The sequence below is a fragment of the Lepidochelys olivacea genome, assembly GCF_965140295.1.
Source record: "Lepidochelys olivacea isolate rLepOli2 genome assembly, chromosome: 3".
In the NCBI taxonomy this organism is placed as follows: Eukaryota; Metazoa; Chordata; order Testudines; family Cheloniidae; genus Lepidochelys; species Lepidochelys olivacea.
Window position 1 is genome coordinate 120,502,769 of NC_140413.1, and position 24,599 is coordinate 120,527,367.

General features: G+C 39.9%; 1 protein-coding gene across 2 annotated transcripts in view; it reads right to left on the reverse strand.

Annotated features, from left to right (window-relative positions):
• Positions 1-24,599, reverse strand: part of SERAC1 (serine active site containing 1) — a 46,363-nt gene continuing 21,764 nt past the window's right edge. For both annotated transcript variants that reach the window (XM_084624705.1, XM_084624704.1), the window contains 11 exons: positions 22,872-22,993; positions 17,055-17,183; positions 14,792-14,905; positions 12,728-12,890; positions 11,258-11,408; positions 9,565-9,706; positions 7,937-8,037; positions 5,333-5,430; positions 4,583-4,765; positions 3,951-4,094; positions 1-2,668 (listed from right to left, as the gene is read on the reverse strand). In XM_084624705.1, the coding sequence (XP_084480831.1) occupies positions 2,532-2,668; positions 3,951-4,094; positions 4,583-4,765; positions 5,333-5,430; positions 7,937-8,037; positions 9,565-9,706; positions 11,258-11,408; positions 12,728-12,890; positions 14,792-14,905; positions 17,055-17,183; positions 22,872-22,993 (1,484 nt within the window). In that variant the 3' untranslated portion in view covers positions 1-2,531. The remainder of the gene's footprint in view (positions 2,669-3,950; positions 4,095-4,582; positions 4,766-5,332; positions 5,431-7,936; positions 8,038-9,564; positions 9,707-11,257; positions 11,409-12,727; positions 12,891-14,791; positions 14,906-17,054; positions 17,184-22,871; positions 22,994-24,599) is intronic.

Genomic DNA, 24,599 nt, shown 5'->3' on the forward strand with positions numbered 1-24,599 from the left:
AGCCAGTTGAAGTGGATTTATACATGTCAACTACAACTTGTTTAATTACTCCACTTTACTAAGTGGCCTTCAGCACTAACTATATCTTTTTTCTGCGTAAGCGAGTGGTGACCCGTGCATTAAAATGAGAATCCCTCCAGCAAACAGGCTTCATACAGTCAGTGATGGCATATACTATTCTAGCAAAACAAATCAAAGAGAAAGAACGGGTTGATTGAAAAGGTGGATGATGAACTTGAGGTGGCAACTAACCAGGTTCTCAGATGATCCCCAAACAAGCCAATCATCGAGGTAAGGGAAAACATGGACCCCATTCTTCCTTAAACAGGCTGCCACCACTGCCACACATTTAGTGAGCACATGAGGAGCTGTTGAGCGGCCAAAGAGGAGAACCATATACTAATAATGGCAGCCCCCTATGACAAAACTAAGGAATTTCCTGTGGCTGGGGAGCACCACCACATGGAAGTATGCATCCAAAAAATCAAGGGCAACAAACCAACCTTGTGATCTAGGGAGGGGAGGATCAATGTTACGATAACCACACAGAATCTTGCTTGATGAATTTGGTGCACGAATGAAGGTCCAGTATAGGTCTCAGCCCTCCCTTTGGCTTGGGGATCAGAAAGTAGCAGAAGTAAAAACCCACCCTTGAAACTGTAGAGATCCTTTCTCTATAGTGCACAGAGCCCAAACTTCCTGGAGGTGCACAGCCGCATGAGATTGGTCACTGAAAAGAGATGAGTCAGGAGAATGAGAAGGGACAGAACAGAATTGGATCAAATATCCCAGTCCCACAGTACGTAGGACACACTTCTCTAAGGTTTTCACCTCCTAAGACCTGAGGAAATGAGATAGTCTGTCCCCAAAATGGGCAGGGATGGAAAGATCACTTCTGTTTGCATCCCTGCCCTTGAAGTCAAAGGGTTGCTTTCCTACAGTAGGTTGAGTGGAAGACAATTGCTTAGAGAATTAGCCTACTTCTTTTGAGGTTTCTGTCTTCTTCTGAAGGGGTCACACTGTCTTGGAGGATAGAAGGGCTACTCTAGTCCTGGTTGGCTAGTCTTCTCTGGAGTGAGGCAGCAGAGTAAATTTTCCTCCCTAACAAGTCCAATCTCTTTAGCTCTTTTTACTTCAGGATCAAGTTAAATTTCCCAAGGCCCTGGGTGTGAGAACACCATTTGGAGCCTTTGGATGGTATGTTTATCTATATGTTTAGCTGTCAGGGCTAGCCAGGCTGGGGTCAGCCACAAAGCTTTCACTGGCTGTAACAAGGCATAATTAATCAGGAGGGCAGTCCTTCCTGGAGTTGTTGCCTGAAGAATATCCAGCAATTTATGCATTTTTTTTTTCCTTGCACCAGTTCAGTGTGTACACTCAGAGTTGAAGCTATTCTCTGCAGTGAGTCCTGATAGGACTTAAAATCTGCTGCACGGGGAGAAAAGGAACCTGGAATGACTGAGTCATTCAGAGAGGGCAAGGACGGAAGTGCTGGATCCAATGGCATGTCTCAGGGAGAGGCAGATACTCTGGCAGACTGCTGCCTTTTCAGCACTCCCAAGTAGGCAGCAAGAAATCGGCACAAAAGGTCCCCTACCCAGATCCTGTGTATGGCAGAGCAGAGAACTAGGTCAAAAACATCTCACACTAGGGCTCTTTTTCTATGATTTTGAAGCCCAACGCTGACAGAATTAAAATGGAACAGCACAAGAATTTATTTATCTTTTTGATTAAAACGAAATTAAACTGCCACTCTCCTTTACATAAGATACCATACCAGAGATCAATAGATTAGGTGATGCTTCTCTTTCTCACACAGCACTCTGTTTCCTGCATTTGTTATCAATTGATGCCAACAGATAAAAAATGAATTAAACTAGAGGAATGTCTGGGCCTATTAAACAGAAAGGCAAGCAGCATAAACTGGTCCATCAATCAAAACAATATCTTGAATTATTCACGTGTTCTTACTTGGGTTCAAACTCCCAAACATGGATAGCAGATGTGTACTCTGAGACAGCCATTTGTTTCCCTATGCTATTATAGAAAAAGATCATCATCTGGGTTTATTGTTTTTGGTCCTTAGTGTACCATATGTACATTCGTCTCAATCATAGCAACCTTTCTTGGCGAAGAAGTGAACCATGGGACCCTTCATAGCCCATCCATGCTGCTTCAGAAGAGTAGCTACAGGATACCTGAAGCCTTTCCTCCACTGCATTCCCATCGCCTACTGGTCAAATCATCAGAGGAATTACATACATGTAGTCAATAAGTCAAAGTGAATCACAGCAGCCTTTCACCTTTTATTGCCAGATTTCTGGGTCTGTGGTTGAGTCTGTATATATTTTGAATGCATTTCAGATATAGACAATGTAGATTTCCAAGTAGAAGATGTATTCAAAGCCACTTGGACAGCTGATTTTATTATGAATATTGTGGCTGTAGTTCTGGAGGCCTGCCACCAGTTTCAGTGGAAAGACTCTGTTGCATTACACTCTGAGGGAGAAGCAAGCAAGGATGATCAAGACTCAACTTCCCAGTTCTCTTGCTAAAGCATCTTGAATAAACTTTACAGTATATTGGTATAGGAAAGTATCTTTTTTCTTTGGCTTGCATATATTCAGATGATTAACCTCCACTGGAATTAGGTCTCCTATGCCTAAATCTGGAGGAGGGGGGGGGGAAAAAGTGTAGATTAAGAAAAAGCTCTTGCATTAACAATTAAAGTCACCCAAAACCAACCCCTCCAGAGCTGCTATTTATTCATTTTGTCTTAAACTAGGTTGTTTTTAAATGTGCTGAAAGCATTATCAACACAATGACATAGTGCATAAGCAGATGCAGCTTTAGACGGATTCTACAAAGGGATCCACTTGGACAGACCCTTAGACCCAGCAGAGTTCCACTGACTTCAGTGGGATTCCACAAATATGTAAGTGTCTGCCCATATGGATCCCTTTGCAGGACCAGGGCTTTAGAAAACATCTTCCTTCCCATATAATTTTCCCTTTTTGATTTAGGCATCAGCACCCAGCTTAGTCAATAAGGAGAACATTACAAACATATGCTTTATCTACTGAACACATCATTTAATGTCATTGGGTTAAATCCTGGCCCTATTGAAGTCAAAATATCTGCATTTTGAAAAAGTCTAAAAGACTGCAGAAGGTTTTTACTCATAATTAAATGAACTCTTTTATAAAAACTGTGATTTTAGAGTTTTTAAAACTGGGCTGGATTGGACATCAAACATGGACTACAGTATAAAGAGTTTCCCCAAGAAAGGGAAAAACCCATCACTTAAGTGTACAATATAGGTGCTCTACTCCCAGCAAATTTAGTTACACTGAGGCTAGTCATGGTGTTTACGTATCCCTTATAGCTAATCCTGATCACTTTAGTGAAAGTTCTAGTTAAGGTTATGCTGAGTCTTCTATTCTAATCCCATGTGCATATGTTAACAACTTTCTGAGCAATTCTTTGTTTTGCCTGAAGTTTTCCATATTTGGTCATCCAAAAGGATGCTATAGTAGTGTGGTGGGTTTGTATGAGAGACTGAGCATTGAACCAAATAGGAAATATAGGCCATGTGAACACCATGAGTGAGATCTCTACTGTAAGAGCTTGAGTGCAGTGATCTCCCACCTTTAAAATAAGGAGAGGACCCTGTTAGATGCATAAGAACAACCTTTGCCACACTGCTCTATAAGTAATATGCTCAGATATGCACTGCGTTCTCACTGATTTCAATAGGAGGGTCACATGTTTGTACTTAGAAATGTATCCAAGGTCAAAATCTGGTCAAAAGTTTAAACAAAAGGAACCATCAATGGTTTTTCATACAATATCCCCTATTTATTTATCTTTCCAGATATTTCTATTACAGTATCTGCATTATCTATCCCCCTACATCAATATGTGAAAAAAAAAATAGCTAATTGACATACTTGCTGAGTCCACAGGTACCACATGAAGTTTCACCATGCTACCTATATGCGTTGGTAAGGTTTCTGCAAAACTCAAGACTGGAAATTTCTTATCTTTAGCAAATGAAAGAAAATCATCATTCAGTTCTTTAAGGGCAGGAGAATCTGAAGGAGAAAAAGAAATACTGTATGTTGTGTAAAAATTGTGTTAACTCATTTTCAGAAAATAAAAATTTATCTTCAATATTTTATCTTGTAAGAAATGTTTTGGCAAAATTATAACTCCAGTAAAAACAGCAGCACGTCCATTGTAAGACCCTGTTTTCAGGTGTTTGACAGCAGCCCAGAATATGCCACGCTAACTGTATCATTTAATCCTACATGGCCGGGGATTTGATTACAAGGTATGCTACAGAGGAGTCACATACTGCACTATTACATTTCTGAACAGCTGAGACTATTCTTCCGTAAACTTGCCCACAGCTTTATCCTCTTCTACAAACAGTTAAGTACAGCAGTTATTCTGTCAATTTAACTGACAGCCTTAGAAAGATAAAAAAGAGTTTTGCTGTTTTTATCTTGCATTTTCAGATGGGAGTGACAAAAATCATAAACAGAAACTCCTATGCTAAGTGGCTACAAAGTGAGCATACCTGTGCTGAGTTCCTTAACCTCCACAGAAGGAAAGAGAAGATATTTAGCATTCATTGAGTATTCAGCCAGCTGGGAGCCATGGTGAGGTACACTGTAAAATATGATTCCTCGGGTGTTGTTTACAATTTTATCCATTTCTGGGTTCTTGGAAGCATCCACCAACATCTTTTTAACTAGAAGACCTGGCAACAAAAATATTAATTTATGCAGGGAACTAAATAATTGTGAGAATAATGTTCATATTACAATACATACAAATCAGATCATCATATTCTTTCCTCAACTAATTAGGTCTACTCTTCTACTTTGAAAAATATGTAGAAGTAGAAAACTATAATGAGGCAGGAAATGTAAACTGTTACTTTTTAGTGTCAAATCCAATATTCCAAACTTATTTGGTTTCATTTAAACAGTGATGTTCACTAAAGATCCAACATGGAGACAATTTAGCCTACAGGTTCCCAATTACATGACCTTCCTTACAATCTCAGCTAAATCATTCATTCATTCATTCTGTGCCCTTCCCCAACATAGTACAAAGAGATAACAATATAGTTTATTAATAAATTGGTTATGCAATGCAGTATAGTTACTAAAGTAAAACATCAGTTTTATATTTTCAGACCACATTTTGCAAACTTTTGGGTTCGATCTGAACTGTGGTTGTTCAGGCTAATTTAGCTACTCATTTTAAAGCATAATGGCAGATAATACATCGCTAATCTGTACAGCATAAGCAAAGTACTTACCCCCCATGCTATGTGATACCCATACCAGAGGTCTGTCTCCAACACCAGCAGCTCTGAGCTTGTTAAGAAGCTCATTGCTCCTATAAGCAATAGATTTCCTGCAGAAGAAAGAGATGCAATGCGGAAGGCAAACATATTAAAGGGCAATCTCATGCTGGCGTGGAGTTTCAGTACATCAGTATTATGAAAAGGGAATTAGGCAGATAACTCATGTTGGACCTGATCATGCAAGTTACTGAACACAGTCAGCTATTACCATCTTCACTGTGAATTGAGGACACCAAACACCTTGTAGGACTGGGCCCACTAGGAACAACAGGAGCTCAGGGACAGAGATAATGAACATTTTCTGGAAGCACAGGAGTTTTCCTTTAGTTTTGGCATTTAGAATTAGCTCTAAATGTCTCGTTATGCTTTGGGATTTTAAACAGCTTGGTTTTCATATAAAAATATTTTTCTTTTCAAAGCATCAGAGTGTAATGAATTCTATTCTCTTGTGAAGCAAACAAGGTCTGACAAGCAAATACTTTGCTAAATTGCGCTTAAAGTATGGAGCAATGCACTGATAATGCTAAAGCTGAAACCTGGGTTCTGAACAAATAAGTCTGATCTACCTATAATTTCTAAAATAATACATATTGATACTTTGTTCTTCTATTACACTTTCCAGCCAATAATCTCATAGTTAAAAGAGTGGTAAAGCATAATCTTCTCCATTTTGAAGATGGAGAAGTTGAGGTACAGAAAAGGTAAATGACTTGCCAAAGGTCAACAAGTCTGTAGCAGAGCAAGACCATCTACTGATTCCCAGTCCCATGCTTTAAACCATATCACCTTCCTTCCTCATAGCAGAAGGAAAGTTGAGCAAAGAGGACCACAGGACAAGATAAGAACTCGGAGAATTAAATGAGCAGCAGAAATATCAGGATACTCTGATACTACAGTGCAAAGATCTAAACAACAGCCACATTTAAAAAGCCTTATACAATCAATTCTCAGAATGGATGTTAAAGATCACTCTGCTATAATACCTGTGAAAAGAGATTCAAATGTATCTTTTCAATTGAACTAAATCTTTAAGACAGTTGCAGGGATTTGCTCCTTCTGAGAATCAAGTCCAAAATGGCACGTGGGATTTCACAGCTACATGGAGACTCTGTTGTCCCACACGTCCATGACACTTTAAATGACAGCACTATAAGCTCACTTTTAAAAGGTCAGCTAGCGTATCTATGAATAATAATGCAAGGCTTATAATTCTACTGCTGCATCTTTCTTGATACTCTTAAGAAATCCTCCTTCATAGCTTTCCTTTTTCAGCATCCATATGGAACTGCAAAATGACCAAATATAGTATGCTCAGGTGATCTTTATTCTGCGGACAAAAATTACTATAATACTTGTTGAGAAATATATTTTTTCCTCTTTCTAACTCCTTTCCACTTCCATAACTCTGATTGGACACAGTAAGAAACAGAGGTACCTGTCTACACAGATTTTTGCTGTTATTGAACTGTATTGTTTTGTTTCAACTAATTTCAAAGAAGTAGGTGAGATTGTTATTGTTTCCCTAATGGAGTGGATTACATATGCTTCCTTTATTGGAATAATTGTATCAATTTGCTAAATACCAAGAAATAGAAGGAGCAAAGAGTGGGGAGAAAAAACAATAAGAATTGTGCCCCCTAATTTTCTATACTGTGATGAAAGTTTTCCCCTACTATGCAATATAAATCCTTTGGGCCCTGATCCTGTAAACACTTAATTTTAAGCACACAAGTAGTCCCCTAGGCATAACTTTGGGCCTACTCGCCCGCTTCAAATTGAGCTCATGCATAAATGTTTGCAGGATTGAGACCTATGGCCTCATCCAAAGTCCATTAAAGTCAATGGAGAGACTCCTGTTGACTTCAATGGGCTTTGGAACATACCCCTAGTCTGTACTACTGTTTTTTCTTTTAGAAAACCCTGTTGAGTTGGAGGTGCTGTTCAAATGAGACACATAACAGAAATCCTCATCACTTGCGGTCAATAAAGATCCCACAACACTTTTGGCAAACATGTCCTGACAAATACCAACTTGAGTTTCATCTGAATGGGGTCTCTTTCACTTCCTGTCCAAAACTATTATACAGCCACTATATTTTATCTGCCACAGAATTGTATCTCTCTCTTTTCAGGGATTTATAACTCTTGAATAAAAATTATCTCCAGGCCAAAACGAGGCATATAAAGTCTTAATCGGAAGATTGTTTTGTTGTGCATTTGGAGAATTGTTTGTCTGAAGTTAAGAAATCCCCCACCCCACAAATAATCTATTCAGGCCAGTCTCTAGAGTTCTTCACACATTTCTCCTTAATGCAAAGCTGAATGAACCACAAGAATTTAGAAAGACACCACAAGCACCTACCCAGGCAGTAGGGAAATCAAGTGTGCACGCTGTTGCTGAGGAACAGATGGTAAGAGGTTTTTTCAAACCCAAATCTCCTCCACAGCAGCACATGACAGGAAAAATAAGATCACCTGCTCCTGACTATAAGATCCTATATGATAACTGTATAGCTTTTTCTCTCCTCCCCAATTTACATGCACTTCATTTGTTACCTGTGGTCCTCAATAGGGCACTTTGTTTTCCAGTCACTCAGGTGGGTGTCATACTCCACAGATACAATTCTAAGCGAAGGACAGTCTGAGGCTAGCCATGTCTAAATTAAATATAAAATCAAAACAAAGGAGCATACTTGAATTTACATTATACCAGTTGGTTCTCAAACATCAAAATCAAGACCAGCAATCTGCTGTAAGATTGATAGTTAATTAGAAGAAAAATAAAAAAACCCTATTAAATAAAGTGCAGTTATGGACAGAAAACTGACTGAAATGTAAAAAGGATACCCTTCTGAAAATATTTGCTGCTGGTGTTCCTTTATGTCCTAGCTACTTACTTTAAACGACAAAACAGTTTTTACTACTGTTAGCACATCACAAAGCTACCAAAACGATGGGAGAGTGAGTTGGATTCGGTTTTGACTCATGCATTATTGACAAAATCGTTGAGGTGGCTTTTTTTAAGAGCACTAGGAGAGCTCTCTCCCAGCACTGCGCTGCAACCACACAAGGCATGATAAAGCACTGCCAAGGCAGTGCTTTAGTGGTGCCAGAGTAGACTAGCCCCTATTCTTCTATAGACTGGAAAACAGGCATGCAGATTAAGGAAACCGCCCAAAGCCACAAAGGGAGAGAGGGAGTGCCAGAGATAGAATGAGGACTCAGGCTTCTGGCTCCTTCTCCTGTGTGACACAGAAAATCAATTAGATTAAAAATGGAACCCTGAACTACCATTTTTATAGAGTTACTTTTCTGATTACATTATGCTATAAAATACACAACACCAAACGAGATTTCTTTAAGGCCCTTGTTACTGATTTACTGATAAAACTTCAACAGCAAACACTACAAAGCTTTAGTTAATCAGCAATCAGTTTATTTATAAACATACAGTATACTTGCAAAAAATCTGGAATTTTGTGGACTTTTTTTGGGTCTCCGAATAGCAAATAAAAAAGGCAAGGAGGGTGAACAGATATCTACTAGGCAACCAAATTCTAGCCCAATCCTAAAAGGAATACTAGAAAGAGGTGTGGCGGATACTGCGTCCTCTTTTATTGGAGGGAACAAGGATATCAGAGGGGCTAACATTAAGGGGAAATCCCACACCAAGAACAATCTGTTCAGAAATGTAACTCGTTGACAAACATTTACTAGTAAGTAAGTGCTACTTGCGGACTTGGATTAGAAGTAATCTAGATTAAAACCAGGCAGTTGCTAAAATCATAAGAACAGCCATACCGGGTCAGACCGATAGTCCATCTAGCCCAGTATCCTGTCTTCCGACAGTAGCCAATGCCAGGTGCTTCAGAGGGAATGAACAGAACAGGTAATCATCAAGTGATCCATCTCCTGTCGCCCATTCCCACCTTCTGGCAAACAGAGGCTAGGGACACCATCCCTGTCCAATTTGGCTAATAGCCATTGATGGGCCTATCCTCCATGAACTTATCTAGTTCTTTTCTGAACCCTGTTATAGTCTTGGCCTTCACGACATCCTCTGGAAAAGAGTACCACAGGTTGACTATGTGTTGTGTGACTCTAGGTCTCTTCCATTTTCCTCTCCACAATGCTCACTGAAGAAGAAACAATAATCTGATGGGAATTAGTTATTGTCTCCCTACCTTTGGCCAGCATTCACTGTAAATCTCTTCCCCTTCAGAAGCCTTTACATCCAAAGGCTGATTAATGTCTTGTTGTCGCCAGGTTTTAAATGCTGCTCCCAAAAGACCATGAATAAAAAGGACGTCTGCTTTAATGGGCTGACTGATATTGGAAAGAATTTTAAAAAGAAGTAGGGTACATATTTTAATACATTAAAATTTACATTTACATAAGCCATTTCATCCTGAACCATCCCGAAGTGCTTTTTAAAAAATAAAACCTGCACAATATATCTATGTTACGGAGACCATCACATGTAGTATACACAATAAAATGTAAACTGAGGAACCACACAGAATACAGTGGGCTAGGGAAAGGGGAGGGAGTTCAAGTGGTCCATACAAGATAACATTAAATGCATCCAAGCCATCTGCAGTAGGACTGCTGCTATTGGAGGTATGCAGACCCAACAAGAGGCTAGTGGCACATCAACGGACCACAGACAGATACATTTTCAACTTATAAAATGGCTGGAAAACTGAACCAACACCATTCCCTTCATACTGCATCCAAAGGAACAGTGAAATTCCCATGGAATGTTCACCATGCCGGAACACTGTGAGTAATGCAATTATGTGATTTACTAAGGAACAGAGGGAGGGAAGGCGAACCTAAACCCCATGGCAGACACATGCAGGAATATTAAATGAGGGAGGAACCCATAGCCAATGAGGGAAGTACCAGGAGGCTCATTGCTGAATCTCACCTCTGCAATAAGAAAGTTTCCCTTTGCTAACTCCAATTTACACCCAGCCAATACCAAGAAACTGAAGGATAGAGGTATCCCTGGTACTACACTGAGACACTGTAATAGATTTTGCCACTATCAAGGTGGCAGAGTGTATCTGTCCCTTCCAGACACCCAAAAGGAGCTGCTCACCAAGTGGGCCAAAGAGTATTTTACTGGTATGTTTGGAGACAGTAAAATCCCTACAAATTTTGCAAGAGCAAGTGAAAAACAAAGTGCACCTTTAAGATGCTGCTTCCTACAAAGCACCATCTTAACTATGCCCCCATAGGTACAGTAATAGGAAATGGGAACATCATAGTACCTTACCCTCTGTAATAAAAAATGCCAGTCTCTTTGCCCACTACAACTCTAAATCAGGATTTCTATTCATACAATCCAACAGAACTTTCCAGGTGGCCTGTGCAATGGCATTAATAGAAGGAGTAGTTGCTGCTAGTTGAGGTTGACACCTGCTTCTCCTCCTTGTTTCCAGCTGCACAAGCACAATTACATGTTTTATTAACAATACTCTAGGGGATTTCCTACAATTACTTTCCTGCATTTTTGCCAAATGTTCCTTGCTTTCAAAAGAACAATTATCCACATGGTGCTGGCATCCCAACAGGGCTGAGTTGCATGTGAAGCAATACCTTAAATGTGCATATACTGATTTTTGTAAATTTGCGTTTGTTTTCCCTTGTAACACTCACATTCTTTTCAGGGAGATATGACCAGACTTTCACTGAGTATTTCCTAGTGTCTTAACATTTGAGTTTAAGATGTGGAAGTCCTACATTCCAGACGGACAGGCAAAGCAGACAGCACTGTTGTGCAGCAGCAACTTTAACTCCACCTTCACAAATTTTTTTTAAGTGAATAATAGAAGATGTAGCACGTGCTAGAGTAAGGACCCTCCTCTTTACCTGCTACGGTACTGTGGATGTAAAACATATACGCCATCTGGATACTTTTCCTGCACTGTCTCTCTGTCCAGATTAGCCAGGGCTCTGGATGCATGTGAAGACTGAATGACATGAGGAGACTTCATTGCTTCAGCTAGTATGGAAACCCAACCTAGTTTAAAAATAAAACAAAACACATCTCGCATTGGCTGTTAATTACTAAGAAACTATTATCTGAACTACAATTGCAGAATGGCTTTTCTCATTTAAAATGATGTTTGCCAAAATAATTGTAGGAGCATAAGAATTGCAATGCTAGAACAAAACCTATTTCAATCCAGGTATCTTGCCTCAGACTGTTGCCAGTGCTGGATGGTAGCACCTGTGTAATGTACTGAACTGTGCCAAAAATATTCCACAGTGATGTGGTACACAATTAATCTCAGACTCCAGCTGGTGATCAGTTTATGATTTGCAGCAAGAGCTCTCTCTCAAGAAAAAGAGTGTGTATCCCTCTTCAATTTCTCCCATCACCCAAAAGGAAGAGAGAGGGGGAAAGGAGCAAAGGAATAAATCCCCAAATCCCTCAAGCAGTCAAGATGTGAGAAAGGTAGAGAAAAGAAATGGCACCTCCCCAGTAGCCCAGTAGAATAAGAGACCTCCAAAATCTGATGGGCAGGGAGAAGAAGGAGAAAGAAAGACAAAGAGTGAATTGTAGTGGGCAAAGACACTGGCCCTTTTCTCTTATCCACCCTGTTAACCATTTAATGGGGACAAACAGGTAGTCTTCTCAGTTCTGGACTGCCAGGACCCTGTAGCTCTTCTATGGAGTTCTCTTTAAAATTTTGTACATCCTTTGAAATGTATGCCGCAGAAAGCATTAAAGGATTGTGAATATCTGTTCTCTAACAATCTCTTCCTCCATTCTCAAGGATTGAGCAGGGATTCTCACAGAAATAGAAGGAAGGATTTCACAACATAAAGAATTCCACAATCCCCAGGTGCATGTTGGGGCATAAACTCCAAAGGGAGCCTGTTAAAAGAGGCAGAGCAGCAAGACCAAGTAGAAGTTACTAGATCTACTTCAAAATGAGGAAACTGATGGACTGGCCTGTTCACTCCAGACGGCAGAGAAACAGACCTACTTGGCTTCCTTACAAGAAGAAATCACAGCCAATAACGAAATCTAGGAACTATTGGGTAGATAGAGTTTGTGAGGAGGAGCCCCAAGAAATTCATAAAAACATCTCAATTCTGATGTTTAGCTGAACTAAGTCCAAATTCTGAACCTTCATCAATGATTTATAATGACTCTGACTGTAGGGATGAGGCACATTGGCTGCACAGAGTAGGCAAGTTTGCAGTAACACTGACCATGCTGCTTTGGGCTGTAAATGAATAGGACTTCTGCCTCCAGCACTACTGATCTGGTGTATTTTACAAAAGTAAATTTAGAATATAAATATTGCATCAAGATTGCTTTCTTTTTACCTGCACGTACTATGGATGAATGAAGATGTTCATCCAAAGCCATATTGCCAATGATGCGAATTATGTTCCTTTGTATTTTCGCAGAATCGTTACGAAGCTGGTATATCCTCTGTAGTAGCTGCAGGCCTCCATTTGCTTCAATTTTATCACAATGAGTAGAAACCTAGCATTTTACAGTAAATTCAGTGATACTAAGTGGAAGTCATGCAAACATCGACATCTGCAAAAGCTTCCTGAGAAGCTCTCAATACATACAATCTCCATTAAAGGTACTAAGTACTATATCCACATCCTACACAGAAATTCTTACTTAATCTAGGATTTGTTTTTATGTTATGCTTAAATCTTTCCATTTAACAATTGAAGAAATTGAAGAACTATGAAATACTTATTTTTATTGAATGCCACAAACTCAGAAAGGGAGTCAAAAATTTTAGCTTGTGAACTGCACAATCATTACAACTTGACAGCCCAGTATTGGGAAGGTGCTGAGTACCTCCACTTTTCTCCCACTGAAGTTAATGGGACTGGAGGATGCTTGACACCTTGCAGGATCAGATCCTAAGACCACAATTCTCTATAACACAACTGCCCACTTTTTCTAAAGCATTGTGTAAACTGAGGCCACTTATTCTGCACACGTACCTGCTAGAACACTCTCTTATAATCCTTTTTCATTAAAAAAGGTAACATTATTCTAAATAGTGCTTCTGTCATTACAGATCTTCATGGCAGCAACAGAAACCAATGTAGGCAGATGACCGCACATTTATGAGCCATACTGTGGACTACTGCTGTTGAATAGATGCTGGTGACATGAAAGTTTCTATTACAGTGATGAGTACTGTGCTATGGCTGAGTACTGTGCTCTTTGCCCTTCCCTACCACACATTTAGCTTAGTGGATTTTTTTCAATATGTATTTATTCAACTTCTGATTTTGGGGCTTCTATGATCTACCTGCAGTCTTTCTTGTGCAATTAATATTGTTATGGCAAGTGTCACCAGGTGATGCTGTTACACATTGTCTTCCACTTTCTTTTTCTGAGTGTGCAAGTAAATGTTCAATGTTGGGAAGACATGCTGTATTGTTGTTAGTTTTTGTTATGCAAGGTTCTGTGTAGAGGCAATGATCCTTGGGAGAAAGTGCTGCAGCTCTCTGATCAGAGTTAATGCATAATACAGAGTTGCTCTCTGCGAAGTCCACCTTAGTCTTAGACTGAGGGCTTGTCTACAGGGCACTGGCAAAATGCACTAGAGGGGTGTGATTTGTTAAGTGCTCTAATTGCCCCATATAGGCCCTGCTACATTAATGCAAACTAAGTAGCTTTTAGAACACACCAAGCGTTAGTGCACTTTACCCCTCTGGCGTGCTTTGCTGTGTAGACAAGCGCAGATATTCCTGAAAGAAGGGACTGCCTGTATGACCATCTCTGTTCCAGGACTGATGTGTGTGTGTGTGTAAATAAAACAAGTTACTCTTAAAATATAAGACTCCACATAACTGATATCTCCTCCACTGAGGAGTTGACATGTACAGCCTTCGACAGCTGTTACCTCTATGCAGGGTAGGGACACTGGCGTCAGAAGACGGAACAACAACAGAGTAGTAGAGGAATATTTCACAAGGGCCTCCTCATAAAGTTTATCCCTGACTATTCCCTGGTGCTGGTGGGGGTGTGCCCCACTGTGAAATGAACTTTTGGGCCTGCCACCAAAACTGGAAGATCTATGCTACCCCAGGCACCTCCCCCACTCTTTGCCATAGATGCCCTGGGGAACTCCTTAAAAGGGAATCTCCATCACTGAAGGAGAATATCCATGGTTGTAGTGGGAGACAATGATAGATCCTGTGGACAGTCCCCACAAACCTCCCACTCCACCCCCACTCATACGTGTATTCCAATCCTGTGAACAGGACCTCAGCAGGTTTTGGGAAGAAAACAGTATCGGGAAGGTTGTGAAGGCAGCTCCCCCCTACCCCATCCCACATATGCACAAGGCAAGATCAGAAAGGTAAGTTTATCGATACAGCTGTTCAATTATAACTGTATATATGGATTACCTTGGAATGTTGCACTAAAGCTTGTAAACAGAAGAGTTCTACTGTCTCTGAAGGGACTTTACTCAAAGTCTCGCAATAAGGAAGCCCATTTCCTCCAAAACACCACAAGCCCCCCTGGAATAAGAATCAACAACAAGCAAATCAAATCTCAAATGGCTAAATAAGAAGCATGGTTCTAATTATTTTTTTTAAAAAGCGAAGCATGCAACAGCCTGTAAAGCTGTTATACCACGTGCTCTTATGTGTATTACATAAAAATATCCCTATATGTTCTGAAATATTCTAATATTTATAAAGGAAAAAAAAAATAAAACAGCCCATTAGATCAGTAGCTTTTATAGAAAACAGTCACTTACCTGTACAGTAACTGTTGTTCTTCAATATGCATTGTGCACATATACATCCCACTGTGGGTGTCTGTACGCTCAATCCACTTGAGCTAGAGACTTTTGCAATCAGTACCACTAGGAACCCCTGCTCTTCTGCTGCACTAAACGGAGAGCATAAAAGGGGGGTGTTCATTGCCCCCCCTTTCCATTTCTTCTCTCCACTGTCTATCTAAAGTCCTCAGCAGCAAGGAAGGTGGGAGGGTCACGGAATGTATGTGTGCACAACACATCTCAAAGAGCAACAGTTCCCGTACGGGTAAATAACCAGCGGTGCTGGAACAATTCTTATAGTGGGGGTGCTGAGAGCCATTGAACCAAACTGTAAACCCTGTATACGAGGGAAACCACTTCAAGCCACAGCACCCCCCTCACCCCTAGTTTCAACACTTATGTTGATTGTGCACATATACATTACTCTGTAGGTGACTCACCAGCAGTTTCCTTACAGGTGGTTGGACTTCAGATTATTTGAAAAGAGACTGGAATACCAATTTGGCAAAGCTGACATCAGCTCAGGAGGCTTGAGAACTGGCATAATGTCTGGAAAAAGGCTTGTACACTAACTAAGACTAAGCTAATGCTCGACAACTATGTACAGTAATTTTTTTTAGCTTCAGTTCACCAGCTTTAAAGAGCAAAAGGGAGCTCCACCTCCCACCCCGGGAGGCGAGAAAGAACTGAGATGGAGGCAACAGACACACTCCTTTTATGCCCTCAGCTCAGCACATAGGCACTAGCACTGCCTAGTGACACTGCTGGCAAAATCTCCAACTTCAGTGTGTTGGGCGCACAGTGGGGTTGCCAACCCTCCGGGTTTCGCCGGGAGTCTCCCGAAATCAGGCTCTACCTCCCAGAGGCTCCTGAAGCCAAACTGGGAGATTTTAGGCTACTAAAAGTCCGGTGGTGCAGCGGGGATAAGGCAGGCTCCCTGTTTTAGCACGCTGCAGCAGCCAGATGTCCATGCAGCCCCTAGGGAGAGGGAAGGCCAAGGGGGCCCCGTGTACTGCCACCGCCCCAAGCACCAACTCCACAGCTCCCATTGGCCAGAACTGTGCTGGCCGCTTCCGGGAGCGGCACGGGGCCACAACAGACGCCTGCCTTAGCCCCACTGCACCACCGACCAGGAGCCTCCCAAGGTAAGCGCAGCCCAGCCGGAGCCCGCTTCCCCTTCTGCACCTCGACCCCCTGCCCCAGCCCTGAGCCCCCTCCAGCACCCAAACTCCCTCCCAGAGCTTGCACCCCCTCCCGCACCCCAACCCTCTGCCCCAGGCTCCGTCCAGAGCCCCCTCCAACACTCTGAACCCCTCGGCCCCAGCCCAGAGCCCGCACCCCAAACCCTTGCCCCAGCCCAGTGAAAGTGAGAGAGAGAAAACCCCAGAGGGAGGGGGGGGTGGAGTGAGTGGGGTGGAGCCTCTGAGAAGGGGCAGGGCCTCAGGAAAGGGGCAGGACAGGGGGCAGGGCAAAGGTGTTTGGGTTTCTGCGATTAGACAGTTGGCAACCCTAACCTACAGTGAAATGTATATGTGCGAATCACTCAAAGGAGAGCCTATTAACTACAGAAAGTATAATAAAGCGGGGAAACACTGCAGGTTTTTCATTTTTCAACAATACCATTCCTGCCCCATGTCTCATTTTTACAACAACCTGTTCAGTTGCAAAAACAGGAAGGGAGGAGGAAACAAGCTCTCCCTCATCTTTGCATAACCCCACAAACAGTCTCAGTCCTAGTGGAGCAGGAGCAGCATGGGGTGTGGAAAGGGAAAGCTTCACCCACTCTAATATTATAAAATTAATAAATTATACCTTAAATAAATAAATATTTTTAAAAAAGAGAGAATGTTCTGTATAATTCCATCCTGGAGTTAAGAGCTCACCCTTTTTGCAGCTAGAGTCTGACTGCTTTCTCTTAAAGCCAGAGATGTGAAGTACTGGACACACTGCTCAAGATCAGTCTGAGGTAAAGATACCAATAACAATCGGAGCTCATCTTCGATAGCATAATCCTATAACAAATAAACACACGTACTTGTTAACACTCTCCAAAGTAACACAGCAGTAAATTATGTGAAAATAAACAAAGATTTGGAACAACAGAAATTGTTACATGAAGTAATGCTGTAAACTGAAAGGCCTGGTTTGAGTGCTCTACAACCTAAGCTAAAGTTTGTGGAGCACTTTGAAGATGTATAGCCCTATAAAATGACAGGTTATTATTATTGGTAAGCAAATTTTTCAATGAAAGTCAGCTTTAAATTTCTAGGTTTAGGAGTTTATTTTATTTCAATGAGGTCTGGAAGAATAAAAACGTGGCCTGTGTTAGAGAAATGAATTGGAGCTTAGAGCAGAAAAGCACCAGGGCATACAACAAGAAAGCTTGAAACTTGGCCCTCAGTTGCTTGATAATCACCACAAAAATAATGGTGCAGATTAAGACTATATGGTTTCATCATCCAGCTACAAAAATAATAGCATTATTAAGAAATTAAATGATGGCATTAAAGATAGAAATAAAATAGTTAACACTTGTATATTTCTTTATCTTTGAAGTATTTGTACAAATATTCATTAAGAAATCCACAAAACATCCCTGTCAAGTAGATGGGGATGGGAAAACAGGTACAGTGAGGTTAAGTCATTTGCCTAAGGCCACATACTAAGGATCAGAAGAAATGCAAGTTAATAGTCGGAATACAATTTCTGGAGCTAGTGACTCATGAATATCTTGCTGATACTGCCTCCATCTGCAGCCTTGGTCTTGGACAATTCTAACCTGTCTGGCTTATTTTCTTCATCTATTAAATGCAGAGAAGGGAAAATTACCTACCAGGAAATCAGCCTCTCTGAACATATCATTTGATCTGATTCTCCTTCTTGGATCCTGTGCTTCTGGAGATAGACATGGGGGAACTTTCCTTGCTTCCAAATTATTTTGTTCTTTTATGGCACTGGTAGATGGATATGCATAGACCAACAGTTGCAGCTGGAATGTATTACTTTAATTTCTCAATGAGTAGGATGCAAAGACCTCCCTAACCTGTATATACGGATATCCACCCAGTGATTACACAGCAGGAATAGTAAAAATATACATATCTGCACCACAGTATGCCTCAAGCCTGAGAGGTTCAACTATTTGGAAATAGTTAGACCCATGGTCATATCATGTTGGACTGATTTAATCAAAGTAATTCAAGTCCAGGGTGCAAAAAAAAATCAATGATGTTTTTAAAAACAAAATAATAATAAAAATTGGATTTTTTTTAATTTAAATTGGATTTTTTTATAACATGCTTTTTGAGGAAATAACCTATCTAAAGATAGAGCTATAATATATCTTAATTAAAACGAAGGTATCTCATCATGGAATAGGGATTATAAATTCTAATTCTATAGTATGAGACAATATAGTCATGTAATGTTTACGAAAAGTTTTGTAAATGAGTTCCAATAGTTCATGGATTAGGGACCCAATCTTCCAGGGGCTTCTGTATAGATTATTTAGGTTAATCTTTCTATCTACGCAATGGGACTCAGTGCTCAGACTAGACGATACCATCAGAGATGCTTAGTTTTGCAGTTCTCAAACACTTGATTTGTGTCTTCAGAGATAATATGCTTGTTAATAGCAAAAGTGATTTTAAATAAATAAAAATAAATAAATAATGTATAGAGGTGAGAAATAACAGACTTCAACCCTATTGTCCCTCTGCAAATTTGTGTACACAGAGTCAATCCCTGACCTCTCTCTAAAAGTGCAAAGTTTCAAAAAGTTCAATGAATAGAAGATTGTTGGGGGCGAAATAGATCTGGACAAGGAGAAGAAGTCTGGAGAGAAATGTGAGAAGGGAGGGACAGGCAGTACAAACAAAAGTGAAACTGTTTGAGCAGTATATTCCAGAAGTCTTGAGGTCTTTCTGAGTGTAGCCTTCATTGATTTGAGATCTACCATACCATTAGGGTGATCAGATGTCCCAATTTTATAGGGACAGTCCCGATTTTTGGATCTTTTTTTTTTAAATATAGGCTCCTATTACCCCACACCCCCGTCCCAATTTTTCACATTTGCTGTCTGGTCACCCCACATACCATTCTCTCACTAGAAGGGAAAAACGATAATGGCAACAGGCCGTAAAAGAGACCCAGTTTGGGAATAAGAACCGTTCAAGAAATGTATGTTTGCTGATGATGTTTTAAAGAAAGTCACACCAGTGAACTGGTGGAAGTCACTTAAGCACTTGGATTCAGAGACTGTTGAAGTGATAATCTCACTTTTAAACTGCAGTAGCTTCTTCTGCAGGTGTAGAAAGAATATTTTCTTCCTTTGGACTAATTCATTCCAAATTGAGAAATCGTTTGGGACCTGAAAAAGCAGGAAAGCTTGTTTTTCTTTTCCAGATTATGAACAAACAGGAAAATGAAGGTGAAGACGACTGAGTTAGTTGCAGAAGCCAATATTTTAAGTTTCTCATGTTGACCTGGCTGACATAGTCTATTTAATTTTGGGCTGTTTTTTAAAAAATATTTCATTTAACTATTTTAGTTAAAACAATTTTAACAAAAGCAAACCTGATTTTAAAAAACTTGAATGTTTAAATTCAAAAATTCATATGTTTGTTTTGTTAAAATATTAGATGTTTGCTATTGAAGAAAAAAATCCAGAATACATAACGTTGTTGTTTTAGTTAAATAAAACTATTTGAATGTCTGTCTGGTGATGTTCTCCTCCTAATTCAACATGGCAAGAAAATACTCCAAATATTAATGATTAACCTGTTGAATTGGAGATAGTTCACCTACCAGTGACTTCATAAATATCTGCTTCAATTACCTTTGGTAAATGAAATAACCAAACAATCATTCATTTTCTGATATAGCTGTAAAACTAATCTGAAAAGTTTTCAAAATAAATCACTTTAAAAATGTATAGTGTGTACTTTCTAAAAATGAAACCTCCATCTCTCTCTGAGTTGTGAAGAATATGTATTAAAGTTATACCAACCAACAAGAATGCACTTTTATATAGAAATCCATGATTAAATCGAGTCTTCCTGACTAGTGATTGATTTAAATCAATTTGATTTAAATCAAATCCACTCTGTTCAAGTCACTGATTTTAATTATGCTTTAAATCAGCAAGCAAGAAACCTTGATTTAAATAATGGATTTCAATTGTGTTGTTCATGTGTACTTAGTTATTTTCTAAACAAAGGTTAATTCTCATTAGTTGGTAATGATTAATAGATTGATTTGTAACTAAATATAGCCTTTCACTAAATTTGCTGTTTCTTTTTGCTAACCAGGGTACACTAGATCTATATACATGTATTTTAACAATTATATAGCTTAACGTACATTTAATTCAGTCTCCTTTTTGTATAACATTAGAAAATGCTGAGTGATGCATTTCTTATTTACTAGATCAGAGGTGGGCAAACTACCGCCTGCGGGCCACATCCGGCCCGCGGGACCCTCCTGCCCGGCACTGTATTTTGTTTTATTAACTAAAGCTACTTTAAAAGTAGTGAATAAATGAGAAAGTTATTTTCAAAGCATGATCTGCATTTAAAGCTAACTGATTTATTAAACAAAGGATGTATTAACTGCAGTTTATGAATGAACTGATTGTTTCTGGCCATGATGATCAGGTTTGCAGTCCCTCTGCATCTCACTGTGATTTCCCCAGAAAGTCTGACCAGGGTCTAGCACCTGTGGTTAACCTTTCTTAAGGGGCTACAACAATATATACCAGTTACCAACCAGCCTTCACAAACCAAAATACATTTATTCTTAGGGTAAAAGCGTTACAGAGACAACATATGAAAAACAATAAACATTCCTATATGCATGCTAAAAGTTACCATAGATCACCCATGAGTCTCATGGGGCCCTAGCTGCCCAAAATCTTTCCAAACCTTCCACAAGGGTTGGGCCCCACCTTGGACAGAAGGTCCTGTCCATTTCCCAAATCAAAAGAAAGCCCTGTGTTGGTTTAAACCCACCTTTTTTATACCAAAAGCCCTTTCTTTGTCTGTTGGTCTCTGGAAAATCCATTTAGAGCCACTATATGCAAGCCACCACAGCAGGTGGTACGTCTCTGGAGTTGTTTGCAGTTTCAGGGACTAGCCTTAGTCACCCCACACTGTTTTTAGTTCCTGTAGGAGTTGTGGTAGTCCTCCTCTACCTACCCTCCCCGACCCAAGCTGCCTACAATCCCTGGCCCACAATGATACATATTACATAAGCCATTCATAAACAAAGTACAATAGGGTCTCAAAGATACTGCATGCAGCTGCAATATCTGTCACAAACTGAAGTAGCTGAATAAATTGAAATGAAGAAAATATTCTCTCTACACTTGCAGAAGAGGCTACTGCTGTTAAAAGATGGTTTACCACCTCATCAAACTCTGGTTCCAAGTGCTTAGCCAGACGCTTCCCTTAGTTCAGTGGTCTGACTTCCTTAAAAATTTGACAGCAAACATGTACTGCTTTAAATTATTTTAACAGATTGTAAGAGGTTTAGGCCTCAATACAGATTGCCAATTTCAAAGTGAATTTTAAATGTGTTTTTTAAATAAAATTGTATGTAATTTTTAAAAATCTGATTTAAATAACAAAATCCATTTTTCTATTTTTAAAAAATTCAATTTTTATTCACGCTGGTCATATCACATTCCAAGGGTGATAAACCTGACAGTGAAAAGCTACAGAATATCACTGCTAGATGCCATATCTAATTTTGCAAGTCTTGAGGCTAAGAATGGACATGTTGCCCATGATAAGGATTCTTATTAGATTTACAAAAATCCTCTACAGGTGCCCAGCCCTGGGCCCATTCCATATATTAAATACAGAATACAATTTACAAGGACTGCTCAACACACCTTGACACATAAATAAATACCAACCAGTTAATATGAGAATAAAATAAAAACAAACCCCTCCAGCACCGAGTTCAGCCCTACTCAAATGTGTGGGAGAACGATGGCCTTTACAGCATGCCCAAATGGTTAACAAATCCAGGCTGAAAGAGCTGATTGTTGGTAGGAGCACCAGGGAAGGGACAGCTGGGAGAACTGCATCTAAAGCATCCCGAGGACCTGTAAAAATCCGTGTGGTTTGGGAAGTTAAGATGTGACCTGAGATTGTTCTGAATGTGAAATGTTTGCTTAGCTCATTATTTCCCTGATTCTTAGTGACAGTGTTGACATGCAGTGCGTTTCATCATCAGCCTAAACTCTAACTTAATGAAGGTTCTAATGTAGGATTTAGCCCTGGTCCACACTACAAAGTTGAGTTGGTATAACTGTCAATAAGGGGTGTGGAAACAGTTATACTGACCTAACTACCAGTGTAGACAGCACTATGTCAACAGGAGGGCATCTCTGTCAACATAGCTACCACCTCACAGGGAGGTGGAATAACTATGCAGATGAGAGAAGCTCTCCTGTCAACAGAGGTAGCATCTTCACTTAGTGCTACAGGAGCACAGCTGCAGCGCTGGAAGTGCAGACAAGCCCTTAACTGTACTATACTACAAATGCTGGGGGGGAGCGGGGGCAGGCGGAATGGCAATAATTATAAATAAAATTAGGAGTAGGAGTAGTCCAGCTCACCTCAAAACACTGCTGAGACTTTTCTGTCACCAAAAGTGACGAGATTCAACTAATACCCACATTTTCATTTACTTACATCTTTTACTTTTGGTAAGTGAGGTGGTGGCAGAAAAAAACGAAGATCAATATCCTTGGATCGGGCCAAACCAATCAGAGTCTTCTGATCACAGGCTTGGGCAACTGTCCTATATTGATAATCTGTAGTAAGAGAACTTAGATGTTACGGCCAAAACTAGCCTTGAATATTTCACTTAATTTTAGTTGTGATTTCCATAGTACTTTGTAAATATGAATACAAATAGAACAATATTACTGCAATCCATGTAACTAAGACACAAGTTTTCCATGATTCTATAGTCACAAACTCTAAAAGTGGAAAAAGAAACTGGTTGTCAGATCAACACAAAACAAAAATGACATTTTAACTGCATGTATTAATTAATCCTTTTAGGCCAGAGCGTGACACTGTAATAAAGAATTTCAGACACTAGCCAATCATATGTGATAGCAAGTGCTTAGAGTTAGTGCTTTGAAAGGAAAATAAAAATCACAAACCAAGGCTATGCTTGCACTCAGGCCTGTGGTCTTGGTTCAGACAAAACTCTGAAATCTGAAAGATTTTTGAATAGTGTTATGCTACATATACTATTTTTAGAAATATAGCATCTTAGACCCTGGCGGTGCAAAGACTTACACACAAAAAACTACATTTAATGAACATTATTTAAGGTGTCCAAGTCAAGCACCCGAAAGTTAGGAAATGCCAGAATTAAACTAGCCGATGCAACCTTCAGAATGCGTATGCATTTTGATACTGTTTTTAATTACATAATCATATACTATTTTTTCCATAGGACCCCCGCCTCATTCAGTGCACAGACAGTGCTCACTTAATGAGCAGCTATTCATTATTTTGTTTTATCCTCATTGTTCAATTTATGACTCCCAGGCCTTTTTGACCAGTGTGCAGTAAACCACTGTTCGGAAGACAGAATTATTAATTTCCTTATGAAGTTTTCTATGACGCTCATCACTATACTATCTGAGTACTTCACAAACATTAATCTATCATCAAAAACTCCTGGGAAGTAAGGGAGTATTACCTCCAGTGTATAGAAGGGGAGTTGAGGCACAGAGAAATAAAGATCAAAAGTATCTACTAATTTTAGGTGCCCAATATAAAACACCTAGGATCTGATTTTTCACATTATTTAGCAATACATAATCACTAAATATGTTCAAACCACAGCACTCTTTGACTTCAGTGGCAGCTCTGAGCACTCAGCACTTTTGCAAATCAGACCATAAGGTTTCAAATCAGGCACCCAGAACATGAGGAACACACAATCAATGACCATCTGTGAAACATTTGGTTTAAACCACTTGCTTAGCATCATGTAGGCACTCTGTGACACGGGAATTCTTTAGGGCAGCATTCAACTGCCTTAACCACGAAATGGTCCTCTCTCTTCCTGTAATCATTCACTAAACTACGGCATATCTTTTGGAAAATATTCAGTCAATGCCAATAAACAAGATGATGGCTTAATCCAGCTCTCTGCAATAGAGGGGGATAAAATCAAAGCAATTTAAGACTATCGAGAAAAAAAAAACCCACAATCCACAGATCTGTGCCCTAAATATGAATAACCAACCTTGGAGCCAGTTTTAGAAAGAAAAGAAAATGCTGAAGAGAGCTGGCAGATCCCAGTCCCAGAAAGCAGCCTCCGGGGGAGAAAATCTTGCAACAAAATCCAGTGCCATCAGCCCGCAGAACATATTAAAAATGACTCTGCAAGCTTGA